At 38.5% G+C, this 14373-nt stretch overlaps 1 protein-coding gene across 3 annotated transcripts in view; it reads left to right on the forward strand.

Moving 5' to 3' along the window:
* The window catches only part of ANKRD44 (ankyrin repeat domain 44), a 196173-nt gene extending 187541 nt beyond the window's left edge, over positions 1 to 8632 (forward strand). For 2 of the 3 annotated variants that reach the window (XM_067548975.1, XM_067548974.1), the window contains 2 exons: positions 3686 to 3777; positions 7375 to 8632. In XM_067548975.1, coding sequence (XP_067405076.1) covers positions 3686 to 3777; positions 7375 to 7640 — 358 coding nt within the window. In that variant the 3' untranslated portion in view covers positions 7641 to 8632. Of the gene's footprint in view, positions 1 to 3685; positions 3778 to 5064; positions 5275 to 7374 lie in introns of all 3 variants that reach the window. The other variant, XR_010919823.1, reaches the window with a different exon arrangement.
* The last annotated feature ends 5741 nt before the right edge of the window (positions 8633 to 14373 follow it).

Below are 14373 nucleotides of genomic sequence, written 5' to 3' on the forward strand. Positions count from 1 at the left end.
CATCTGCTAATATTGCTTTGAGATTTATGATGACCACTATAGTGATGCGCCAGGAATCCTAGCTATATTTTTGAGGGTTCCCCAAGGAGGTACAGAATACCTTGAAGGACTAGCTTTTTGTTTAAGTCAATCTTTTCACCCAGAAGACAGATGAGTCTTTGCACTCATTAAACGACTCCAGGGCAGCTCTCTATCCCCAGGGTGTATATAGACTGGCCCGGAAGAGGAAATACCATTATCGGTCTTATAAACTGAGGTCGTTACTAGTGCTCTTACACCTTGCAAACAGCAGATGGTGCAAAAATTGAGATACACTGCCCCATCCATCTCTACTGCAGCTATCCAGCCTCCACTGCCCCCTCCCCCACCATCAACCAAAAGATATTTTTGATGGGACACTCTGGAGCTACGAACCAATGTTGATGCCATTTCCACCCAATTACAAGATCTCCTTTGGTGGACACCTAGCACAATTTCCCCACAACTGGAGGGCAATAACAAAGGACAAGTTGGTGCTAGATATCATCCATTCTGTCTGTACCATTGAGTTTCTCTCCCCAGCCCCTCTAAAACCTGTTTCTCTGTCCGTCTTCGAGACTATTCGCAGGCGGAGATCCTCCCTTAGGAGGTAGAATTTCTCTTCCATTGGGGAGCAAGGAAAAGCAACATCAAGGAAAAGGATTCCAAATATTTTTCTAGTCCCCAAAATGACAGGAAGATGGAGACCCATCCTCAACCTGTGGCAACTCAATGTCTTTTTTGCAAGCTAAAATTCTGCCTGATTACATTGACATCAATACCATTTGTGGATAAAGGCATATGATTCACAGCTCTCAACGTGAAAGATTTGTATGTTCACATTGATATTTGCCCTTCCCACAGAAGATGCCTCAGATTTCTAGTGGGTCCTGGCTACTGTCAATACATGTCACTTTGGTTTGGTCTAGCAACTGCATCCAGGTTCTTCACAAAAGTGTTTTCCATACCATCAGCGCAACTTGGATGGGGTGATTCCAACATCATCTTGTATCTAGATGACTGGCTTCTGAAAGGCAGGACATATTCAAAAGTCTTAGTACTAACCTCATTGCAGCTGTCTGCTCGCATCCCAAACCTTTGTGAACATGGAAAAGTCTACTGTGACTCTGACACAGACCATAGATTTCACAGGAGTGACCTTTGATTCAGTCAGAGCAAGAGCTTATCTCCCTATGGACAGATTCTAAGCATGGGCAGCCTGACAGATCGGGTTATGCACAACCTTTGAAGATAGATTATGCCTAATTCTCCTGGATCACTTGAAGTCATGTACTTACTCCATTTGCTCAGACTCCAGCTCCGTTGCCTGCAGTCTTGAACAGAATATATATATTGAGCAAACACAGCATAAACATTGTAGTGACAATCCTCACCAAGATAAGGATGACTCTGACTTGCTGGAAAGATCTTGTACAAGTGATCATGAGCATTCCTTTTACTATCCAGTACACCCAACAGGATAATAATCACAGATGCCTCTGTGTTAGTTTGGTGTCTCACACAGATTATTATACTTGGACACCCTGGGAAACTAGGATATTTGTAAATCCCCTGAGCTCAGAGCAGTCCAAGACGTATGCAAGGCATTCTTACCTTTAATCCAATCTCCCCACATTCTCATAATGTCAGACAACACAACAACCTATGTAAACGAACAGGGAGGAGCGAGATCCATTCCCCTGTGTATAAAAGCGGTCAAGTTTATGGAACGGGTGTATTAAGAACCATATCACACTATCAGCAGTGTACTCCTAGAAACCCAGAATGGCCTGGCAAATAACCTCAGCTGGCATTATGCCACCAATCATGAGTGGGAATTTCACAGCTCAGTGTTGGACAGCTTCTTCGCTCAGTGGGGAACACCCTATCCAGACCTATTTGCCTCCCAGACTAACAGGAAGTGCAGCAAATACTGTTTATGGGGAGCTCAGAAACAATTTTCCAGAGGTGACAATACAGAGGTGACAGACCAGCAAGGGTCTGTCACTGCCTGCCCTGTAATCTGTGACTCATGGTTTTTGAATGTTTGGGGTTGGCAATGCTGCACATAATGATGCATCCATATATCTAAGGATAGGATCAAGACCAATCTTGTAGACTGAGGATGTGATTTGCTCCCACTGACAAGAGGGCAGCTGTGGGAGGCTGATGGTGGCTTCACTTCTGGGGAAAGGTGGAAACACTACAGTCCATCTCTAGGGGGAGAGAAGGGATTCTTTGATTACCAATTGGGATGTATTGCAACAGTGCTGAGTAGATTCTCTCCAACGCTGACCAAAGACCAATGCAAGAGAAATGGAGGGTCATCATGGTTAGCCCCAGGCTTTATGCAGCTTAAAGCTGATTTTGGTTTAGTGTCTTTAATGGATTGCCAGAATGGAGCAGAGTACTGTGTCCTCTCCTCCACTGCCCTCTGACTCATCCCCTATGCCTGGAGTGAGGGGCCAGAAGTGCAGGGTCTGGTTGCAGTGCAGTTGCACCAGCGAGGAGTTCCCCTCTAACATACTTCCCTGCTGGGTATGCAGCTGGTAATCCAGATTGTGGATCTAGTCCTGTATCTCCAGGCATCTCCAACTTGTGCCTCTCCCTGGCCAGCATTACCTAGTTTGGGGTCTACATGCGCCAGTTCTGGGACCCCAGAGAAGAGGGAGTTGTAATTGCCGGTTACATTGCAGCAGCTCCAATATACTTTGAAGGTGAACTTTCTGCCACCAGAGCCTCTTGGTCCTGAGAGTAGAGTCATGGGCCACTGTTACTGCAGGGGATGGACTGGGCCCATCTCACCCAGTATTTCCCTTTTCCTTACCCCTGGCTACTTCAGCAGTGACAGGGCCTGGCAATAGAATGTATAGTGAATTTGGCAGCCTGCTAGAATTTTCCTGTAGAACCCAAAGGAGAGAAAGTGAAATAGTGAATTTTAATACATTCTGGCTTGGTCTACACTTACCGTGAAATTCGGCGGCAGTCAATGGGAGATATGCAATCTACTTCGACTTCCTAAATTCTAAATAGCGCAGCGTCCCCACTACACTGTGCCGACAGGAAATGCCTTCCTGTCGATGCAGTGTTACTCTTTTTCCGGGGGGGTGGATTTATTTGGCCGACTTCCGGATCGATTGAGCGGGTCTCCTCTTCCACTCAATCAATCCCAAAGGATTGATCTGACAGCAGCGAATTTGCTGCCATCAGTGAAGACATACCTTTTATCTTAGCCAAACTGAAGATGGGACGAAGAAAAGGCAATTTGCTAGACTGAGGTCAATTCCCCTGCCAAATATCAAAAGCCTGCTGTAAACAAGGGAGGTATGAGAGCTTCTCAAATAAATATTTTATAATTAAATGTTTTATTCATGCACTATATATAGGGTCACTATCAGTTCCTATATATATATATATATGCGCACATGCACATGCTCACACACACATGGAGAGCACGTGTGTGTGTATGTAAAAACAAAAACAAGATGTTTTATACATGTGGAACTTAAATTTGATGATGCTATTTTAAATCTATCTAGACTATGATTCTGAGGATCTAGAAAAGCAAAATACGTCCTTTGCAACACTGAACATGCTATTGTTACTTAACTAGACCTTTCAAATATATTTCAAACCATACTTGAATCTAGAGTGTTATGTTTTGTAGACCTCTCCATATTGCTGCACGAAATGGCCTAAAGATTGTGGTTGAGGAGTTGCTGGCCAAAGGGGCGTGTGTACTAGCACTAGATGAAAATGGTAAGTGAAGCAATGCAATTTGACAGTCTTAAGAAGCAGCACCTAAAAGATTATTTTTACAAGTGACCAAAGAAATAAACCTGTAAACTGGTTAATTAGGCAACACTAATGCCTATGCTCCTTTGTGAATAAGATGTTCAGTTGGATAAGTATCCAGACTAGAATACTACTTCTGTATGTTTTATATCAAACACACTGTGCAAACATCACAACAGTCCCCTTAATGTTAATTTTGCATGTGCTGTCAACAGCTAGTCTTTCTTTAACCCCTGGGTGCAAACGTGGTTTGAATTTTCTAAACATGCAAAAGGCATCAGAAAATTCTGACTCTTTGCTCTAGAGTTAAGGATTATACATATCATCAGAGCATGTTTACTGGTTAGGAGAAAAATCATCAACAATTGTTTGTACCCCAGTTCATTCTGAGATCAAAGTTGATAATCAATTTTTCTGACCAAATATGACATGCTAGCAAATTATTACCACCCTATGATGTGTGAATACGATGTGTGACATGTTTAATTGGTGGCAAAGCTTGAAAATACTTTTGTTTCAGACTTCTATGAAGTCCCTTTTTTAAACACAAAATATCTATAAGGAAAAGTCAAAACTGTGTTTTATGGTATTCTGAAATTAGCCTTTAAAATTCCTTCCTTCCTGAAATAAGATGGTTCCTCCTACATCACTGACTCAATGACATTTAAGTATTTGATGCAACATTTCTGTGCCTCAGTTTTCCTGTCTGTAAAGTAGGAATCATTTTTATCCATCACTGTAAGCCACTTTGAGAGCTATGGATGAAAAGCACTATAAAAGTACTGAATATTATTTGCCAAATGATGCTAGTCAGACTGCATTAATTAATTCTGTTGAAGTCATCTGGATCTAAGTCATGGACAGGATTTGATCCTAAGTAAAGGCACTTGTAAGAATGTCTGTTACACCAAGACTAAAATATCGTGTTTTATTACAAAGAACACCTTTGGAGCACTATTGAATGAGCTTATCCTGATTCAAAATGTAGCACTAATTATGGTAATAAAATGTATTAACTAAATGCATTGTACAAGTATTGTAATTAACAGCTCCTGCATATTCCACAGAATTATACCAATGTCATTAGATAAAGATATTTTTTGTGTGTGCTACAGTCCCATTTATTATAGCATGCACTCTTCTACATCCCTTCCAACTGATCTGGGAGCAGCAGAAGGTTTCTAAATTATTTAATCTTACTGCTTAATTTTTTTCCTTTTATTACCCTTCACCACACCCTTATGCTTTTAGTAAGTGACTGCTGTTGTGGCACCTGACTGTAGCTGAATTCAAAGACATATTGCTTTTCTTGATGCCACTGATTGCCCCTCCATCAATTTGCTGTTAGAAAGTTCTGAAGAGCAGTGCTGACAGGATACTATTCCCAGGATCCAACCATTTTCATGGCTTGCAAAAGTTTCACCAAACTAAGGAGTCAGAACCTCAAGGTTATTGCTGAATGTGAGTTTCCTAAAGAGCACTGTTACTACAATTCCAGGCTGACATTGTATTTCTATTTTTAATAAAGCAATCTACGAAGATTGCATTTGGTCAATAGATCTAAACATCCCTTCCGTTAAAAAAAAGCAATTAATTGAATGGAATTGTACCTGAGCTTTCTCTGTTTGCCTAGCTCCCAACTTGCTGAAAAAAGGGTATTTGAAGTATCTGTTGTATGACTAAAAATGAGAACCCAATTAATAAATACATTTGGCAGCTGATTAAAAATAAATAACTGGAGTCTCACTTACTGTATCAGATATTGTACCTAGAGCTGGGTGAATACTGCAAACATTTTCTTAAAATATTCTCTCAAAAGTAAAAGTGAATTTGCCTAAGCCACTTTCTGCAAATGTATGAGCTACCAAATTTTTTGAATTTTAACTTTGCAAGCTCTAGTATTTGCATTAGAAATGGTCTGTTTTGTATGAGAGAGTGCATCTCTTGAAATTGCCAGTGAACAGGGCTCTGAAAATCTTTTGCCAGAGCTCTGGGATAGAAAGAAGTAAATGAACCAGATTTGGATCTAACCCCATGCCCTTTACAACTAATACAAATTCAGTTACTTTTGTGAGAATATAAAGAGTGAAGACAAAATTTAAACTCTTCAGGCAATACATCTGACAACAGTGTAATGATGACTGATGTCTTGGACAAGGCTTTGCTGCCCTAAAAAGAAAAGGTTCAAATTTTCCTAATCCTCCGCATCTACCTCTCACTGAGAGATTTCAGCCAGCCCTCAAATTATAAAAATGTCAGATTTATCCAATCATAGAACAAAACAAATACCATGTGATCATAACTAATCAGCACAGCTCAAATTTCTTATCTCCACTCTAAAATACTTTTAATGGACAGTTTATCATCCTTAGAAATTTTAAAACAGCAGCAACAACAAAAAAATCAGTGCACAAAAACATATCTTAGTATCTTAAACTAATGAATAAATTTGAGGAAGTCATGGACATTATGCCAAGAGAAAAAGAGGTTAAGTTAATCAATTATTATTATTACTAATCATTATTAGCTGCAAATTATTTGCTCAGCTCTGGGCAAATATTGTAGTTGTATATGAAATCCACATGTAAGCAAAACTCAGTCTTTTAAAGCTTTTTGTGTGTAGATCGGAACTGGGGTACATGCCAGAGGCAATGCATGGAGGTGGGGGCATGTGGGGTCACATGCCCTGCACAGATGTACTGAGCATGCTCCCACAGACTGAGCATGCTCAGTAATGCTGCTGAAGCCGGCTGCCCTTACTCTGCCACCACTATTGGCATCTGGTACATGCATCATCCAAATAAGAGCCCAAGTTCACTCTGCAATGAAAATTGGGTGATTGGCAGCAATTAGTGGTTTTCCTGTTCATTTCACCAAGCCCTTATTATATTAACCTAATTTTAAAAAATGTATTACATACTTCCTGAATAATACCATTCTTCTTTTAAGTGAGGTAAATTTCAGATAATAATCCAAACAGTCAGACTTACTGTAAATGTATCGTGTGTCCGGGGAGGGGTCTAGTCCCTTTCTCTGATAATTTGATTCCTAGATAAATTAGTCTCTAAAATACTCAATTGATCAATATTATAAAATCTTTTAAAAATTCATTAATTCAGAACCTAATTTTTTTTAATCTAATGCACATTTCTCTTCAAATGAAGGCCATTGTTCTCAGAATGTGATTTGTTCATATGAATTGAAGTGGAAATCAACTTCATTTCATAGTGCCATATGCTTATTTATGTTGTTGTTTTGTAATCATCATCATTGTCTGTGTTGTGGAACTGTTTATCAAATGTTTTTATTCATTTTGCAAAGGCTGTATGCTGCCTTTTAAAATAGTGCTTTTTGTGGTCACATTAGCTTAAACACTCCATAAATTGTGTATTTTCCCAGCATGCCTAATTTCAAATAAGTAACACACTTTTGCCTGGCATGATTGTAACTAAACATACATCTCCTCATTATGAAGACATCTAGAGATGTATCTGAGAAATGCTCATTTCCCTTCTCAGTACCCCTCGTACTAACCATTGCCTTGTCTGCATTTGTGCCCAGGTCATACGCCAGCCCTGGCTTGCGCTCCTAACAAAGACGTGGCTGACTGCCTGGCACTCATTTTGGCTACCATGATGCCTTTTTCTCCTTCCAGTTCAATGACGCCTTTCAACTTCGTTTGTTTTAAAAAAGACAATTTAAGCAGAACGCATCTCTGCGATGGCTCCAGTATGGGCAGCATTAACTCTTACCGTAAACCTTTGAGTAATAATGTAGGAACAGAGGATGGGTACAATGAAAATGATTCTGATTCTGAAACATTTTGACATTGGTATTCAAAGCTTTTCCTTAATTGCATTTAGGGTTGTTTTGTTTTTTAAAAAAGCTTGAATCCCACATATTTTTAAAGTATTATTGACTGAAACTTCCAGAATTAGGCATTGAAAGGATTAATTAAAATTGAAAATAATCTAGCCTTTAAAATAGAAGTTAGGGATTTTCATTTTAATGAATTCACATTAATGTTCTCCAGCTTCAAGTTTCACCATGTTTTCTTTAGGCCCTAAGTTTTCCTGTGAAAGTTTCTACCTCTTTTTTTAAGTAGAAAAAGAGAAAATGCCTTTTTCTTTCTGACAGCACAAGTGGACAGGGAACTGCTGTATAAAATATTCATTTGTCGAGCTATACAGTTGGTACACAGATGTCTTTCCAGTGTGGCTTTCTTAGATTCCAAGAAAGAACCCCAATTGTCTATTTCCTAATTAACACAGATTCTGTTGACTAGATAATAGTTTGTTACACAAACCAAAGGTAAAGTTGTGCATCTTTTTAAAATATTACCTTCTCTAAGGGAAATAAAACATTTTACATTCTGTATGTATTAAGCACTTAAATATAAAGAAGGCACTTTTAAAAGATCTTAGTTACAGCACACAACTAGAAGAATACGGATTTAAAAATGTAAAGCCAAATCCTGCTTGTCTCACTCATACCAATATTTTGACATCCGTGGAATTACTTGTTAAAGTAAGCATGATTTGGCCCTTGATTTGTTTTTTCAATTCAGCACAAACATGTATGGTTTATTTGCACTACAGAATTAGGGTCATTAGGAGCTTCTGTCACCTGACCAGTTAACCACTAATCTGATAGCAGGAAAAAAAAAAACCTGTAGATTGTGATGCATCGAAATTCGTTGCCAATTTAAATTGATGATTTTCATTTTCTTTTATAAACTTAGCTTGTTTTTACCAGGAATGTTATCAGGTTTTAAAATATTTTTGCTAATATTTGGATTAAGATGAATAGAGCAAAGGTAAATGCAGAGCAAATGAAAGCATGACATCAAAAGTGGACATACAAACAAATGCCAGTATATTTAAAAGCATATTATGGAAAGGGAATCATGATGTACTAAACAGCCTATTGACACCAACTTGCTTAAGCAACATCAACATTGTGAATATATCTACTCCTTCTGCCAAAGCTTCTAGGTCAAATGGACCCCGTTCCTCGCCTGGAACAGATGTACAAAAGGAAGACTGAGACTTTATTTAAAAAAACAAACAAAAAAAAAAAAAACCTACCATGAACTAACCAGCTCTATACCATGAGGACCAAAATGCTTCAGTATTTAAATGGAAGATTTTTTTTCACCCAGAATGCAAGTGACAGAATGAAGTAATTTTTCTAAACAATAAAAATGTAAACTTTTGGAGTGATGAGTGTTCTGGGGTGTATTTTAAATTTTATGACACAAATTTCTAGCTGACAGCTTGACATTTGTAACTGATGATGTGTTGACCACAGTTTATTTTTTTTCCAGACTAGAGAAAATGTTCAGATACTTTCAATGTAAATGTGTTTATATTTATTTGAAATGAAACCAATGCCCAGGAAAAATAACTATGGCTTATTCTCCTTTTTTATTTTTGTGCATCTTATTTGGCATGACAGAAAATGAAATGTGAATCTAGGCAAGCCTGTTGGCCTGAGTGGGGAGGAGGGTGGGAATATGTAATGTGGCCACTTGGGCTCAAGACTAACCTCAGACCCTTACCCATCTGGCTGGATGTAATGTGAAGATGAATCTATCAGCCTCTGTTGGTAAGGGGTGGAGAGTGAAGTTGTGCATTGCATTGCTTGAGCATCTTTTATCAGTCGAATTCGAGCACAGAAAAAACTCCTAGCAGGGAAGGAGGGGAGGGGGAGGGCACCATAATGCAGCTAAGATATGTGGCACAGGTAGGATAGAGGAGCTTTACTGTGGTCTGGAGTAAAGAAATTTGTTGAAACTACCTATGATTCCCACTCAGGCTGTTTGCAGGCTTAAATTTATGCTGGAAGGATCGGAGGAATCTCCTCAGTAAACAATTCAGGCAGGGTAAAGAAAAAAGTTTGTTTTTCTAATGACCAATTCTGACAGTATTCTATATAATCAATGCCAACGTTTGCTAAAGTTTGTTGACAGATTCCCATTCTTCATGAGGGGAAAAAAAACATTTTAAGTATGTAATTCTTAGGGAGACTTTTAATGCATATATGGGTATCTAATAGTACACATAATACATTACCTGTATTTTGCCCTACTCAAATTAAATGCTTTTAATGTCTCCATGAATATTATGACATGAGATTTTTTTTTTAAATTTAAGATTTGAAAATTTCTAAGAGGTACTCCCTCTAAGGATTCACATTTCTCTTTTTCTATATTTTCCTGCAGTGGAAATCCCAAGCACCTGAACCATGGGCTTTCCCCTCTTACATTAGTACTGTATGACTCTCTTGATTTTTTTTTAAATTGCTAAATAGCAATAACTACCTTACTTAAAGCACTGAAAATAAGGGGAGAGACCAACATTGAAAGAATGGTGGGTTCTGTGGTGTCTGTTTAGAAGTGAATGGAAATCCCACATTTTGCTTTTTGCTGTTGCTCAATAGAATGAACACTTAAAAGTTCATTTCTCATTTTTTTTTATTAGAAGGAGAAAAAGATTACAATTACTATAGAAATGCAGAGATAATAGTCACAGTGGTCATTTTAAATTCAGCATTTCCTATTAGGTACTAGATGGTGATATCTAAGATACCAGCATTTTCCCTATAAGGAATAATTGTGGTATCTGCATGGCATTTGTCAACAAATGTTGACTTTGATGACCACTATATGTAACATTATAGAACTGCAGATGATTATTGAACTTCTTTGATCATTCTGTAGCCCCAATGTAAAGCCCATTGAAGTCAGCGGAAAGATCCCCCATTGAATTCAATGGACATTGGTTTGAGCACAATCTACAGATAGCTAAAGTGAATATCTGGTATTGTGTCTACTTTAAAACAAAGACAAAGGAACCAAATCTAAATCTTTTCATTGATTACAAACTGGCCATACAGTTTTATCAGTGATTTCAAGTATACTATATGATAGGAATCATAGAAAAGATACCACATTTGCTTAGTTTGTTACCCTCTTAAGGACACTGGGAAAGTCATGGTTTGAGCATGGTACTCTTAAGAGAAAAAAAGTACAATATGGGTGAGATTTTCAAAAGTGCTCAGCTTTGGTTTTATTCTGCTTTCATTGAATTCAACAGGAAAAGAGTTAGGCAAAATACTGAATGCTTTTGAAAATCCCACCCTATATTTTTATCTTAGTGCAGTAATTTGTACACACTTATAGAAATAAATGTGTGATTTAGGACTTGATCTTGCAAACATTTAAACATTACTGCTGTAGTAATCAGTCCCATTGGGCTTAATGGGACCATTCACAGGAGTAGTTACTTATGTGCATAAATGTTACAGGATCAGGTACTTTGTCCCTGATACTGAGAGTTACAATGTTATGTGGGTTACCTCTGCACCTGTACACAGTATGGGGCTTTGTGCGAGTGTACCAGTCTGCCCCCATGGTTCTATGTGCAGATCAGGGTTTTAGTTTGTATTTTAACCACAGATGAAGGTGGACTTCATTGCGGGAATGGTTCTTAAGTCTCCATCATAAATACCAAAAGTTAGTCTTCAAATTGTCTAAAATCTGCTCGATTCTACACTGAAATAGCTATGGGAATTTCATTCTATCACTACTAGAAGGGCACCATAGTATGCTTGGTACTTTTTATGCAGTAAACAACTGCCAGATTTATTATTAAATTAGAACAAATTCATAAAATGGATTATAATTCATTGTACTGTTGAGAAACTTGGTTATGTATCAGTTGGGATGAATTAACGACTTTATGATTTTTATTATTTTGTCATGTATGAAACTTTAGAGTGCCTTTTTATATTTGTGTATTCTGGCAGTGTTTTGTGCAACCTGTTATCTTTTGTTTATTTCATTTGAGTGTTATCAAAGCAATATAATACCAGTAAATTTTCATTTCAAGCCTTTTTGGAATGTATAAAGTAATTTTTTTTGTATGTTCTACCTGCATTGAAATGAAAATTAATAACTGCTAAATTTCTATAGGAATTATGTATAATTTTTGCAGTGCTGAAAATGCTTTCTTATTACACACAAAGTAAACCTTAGGTCAGTGTTATAGGGAAGGACGTTTTAAAATAGTGACAATCTGAGTGTGCATAAAATGTAATTCTATGCGTTTCTTATGCAGTGATTGACATATTAAAAGCCAATATCTTATGTTTTGTAGTTTTGTCCTATATTTTATGCTTTAGCATGTGCAATATATCTTTACAAACCATGGTGATACAAATCTGGTGCCAGTGTTATATTTTGCATAACATATTTGTAATAAACAATATAAAATATTGTTTGATGGTTTTGGTGGGGTTTTGTCTGTAACGTTTTCTTATGTAAATTGGAGTTTAATAACTTCACTAAATGTCATGACTGTACAAAATGAGGAAAAAAACTTATTCCAGTGAATAACTTGGAATCCAATCTGAATCTGTTCAAGCACAGTTTAGTATCTTTTTCAACTACTGAATGCTGTATTAATGTAATGAAGTACCCTGACTGTAAATTACTATTGAAATGCATTCAGATGGTTATTTTTACAAATAAAAATGGTACAAATATTGTTGCAAAACTGAGTAATATATTGTTTGTTCAAAACTATTGTATATTTATCAAAAACATTTTGTGAAATTAAACTAGAAAAATATTCTTAAGCAGTATAGCAGAAAAAAGATGGGTATGTAGGTTGAACTGTCTACTTTTTGTATATTTCTACGTTTTCTCTTATGCAGTGACTAGCTCAATTGACTCAAGAAACATATTATGATACTAACTTGTGGTTATACTTTACATAAAGTAGCAGATTTACTATATAAGTACTTTGTTCAAATATGTACTTGGACAAATGTCACCTTGAATGAATTTTTTTTCAAAATTAGGTAGCTGCAAAAAATTTCAACTATTTCACTAAAAGTGTACCACTGTATCTTAGAGACAAGCCAATACTAAAATAACTTGAGCAATACAATTACCTATTTTCATATTATAAAACTCTGTTCCTCTTTGTAGTACAAAGGGGTAATAGCCATAAAAATGAGCTGCATAAGTAGGTATTCAGCTAACTTTTGTGGGGGAGGAAAAATGTAGAGTTAAAGTCTAGCTCCACCTGTAGTAACTGACAGAATGCATAACTAGAATTCTACCCTCTTGAAGAGATTAAAATGTTGAAAATACTGTTGAGGAAAAATGGGAAGAAGGCAGAGAACACTGCACTACTACATGTATGTCAGTATCTGTAGCAGAGGAGCCACAGCACATAGTAATGTGCTTTAAGTTTTTCTGAGCTCCTTGTAGTCTGATTTGAAATCCACATACTCCTTCCACTTTCACATGTCCCCTGAAATGTTTGTGTCACAGAGGTGCAGATTTCAACTCTTAAGTAACTTAGATTATTACATGGTTGCATAAGTAGTATCATGGTTTTACTGTGATTCCTCTAATTTCCTAAGACCACCATCTATTCATTTGGAGTTTGTAGATCATTTGTACCATGGCAGATGCTCAGGGGTTATAGTTCTTCCCAATCAAACTTTTGAGGATATCACATCCTCACATACAAGAGTCTAGGTAATTCTCGGCCTTGAGCTGTTCCTGATTCTGACTCTGTAAAATAGAGAATGTTGTCCTTAGCGGACTCTGTTGCAGGACAGAAGAACAGATCTCATAGACCCAAAGCTCCCCTAGTAGTACATGAGGTACTTGACAACCTGTGGGGGCTCAGTCCCATGTGCAATAGGGGAGCCACCCTTTTAGAAACATCCATTGTGGCTAGCCACATAAGGGAACCAGAGCCAAGTCCAGGGTTAGGAGCAGGGCCATACTTAATTTCAGTCAGGTCATTCTCCTTGGCATACTGGGGCAGTTCAGACTTGGAAAAGGTGAGTAGGGAAAAAAAGTATTTCTGGGTGGTCGCTACGTTTTTAACAGATCTGATGTCTTCATCAAACCAAAGGGAAGAATCCAAATGTGCCCTAAGCAACACAAGCTACATGTTTGAGCTCGATAAACTTAGTTAGCTTCATCTTCTAGCCCCTGTTCTGGATGGCTTGGAAACCCAGCCAGTGCCTACCACCAGAGTTTCTTCTTTGGGTTTTTTTTCCCCGATGTGGCATTTAATTCCCTGCCCAAATGGCAGGTGGGTCTGTTCAATCCCCCGCTGCCTCCCCCACTCCGTTTCCTAGGCGTCTTGCTGTAACCCCCCACAGCGCGCTGGGAGGTGGTGGCGGCAGTGGGGCGGGGGGCCAGAATTAATCTGGAGGCAGAACTGATGGGTTGTTGGGACCGGGCCCGGCAGAAGTGAGAGGGGTGGGGGCAGCAGTGAGTGGGAAGGGGGCGTAGTTAGTGACTGGGCAGGGCTGTTCTCATGGCCCATGCAAAGAAGGCAGGGTGATGCAAGGGCAGCAACGGCCCTGAGGTGACCTTTCCCGCTGCCCCGTACCCAGGACCGGTAGGGTAGGTCCCTCTATGCCACCCTCAGACTTTGACGTTCCCAAGATGGCGGGCGCGTCTCGCCGGCTGGAATTTCCCGACGTCGTGGACGCCCGCGCTTAGCTCCGAGCCCGACCTTCCCAACA

This window comes from Emydura macquarii, unplaced genomic scaffold (assembly GCF_026122565.2).
Source record: "Emydura macquarii macquarii isolate MOO-44397 ecotype Brisbane River unplaced genomic scaffold, CSIRO-AGI_Emac_v2 contig_1253, whole genome shotgun sequence".
NCBI classification, from domain to species: Eukaryota; Metazoa; Chordata; order Testudines; family Chelidae; genus Emydura; species Emydura macquarii.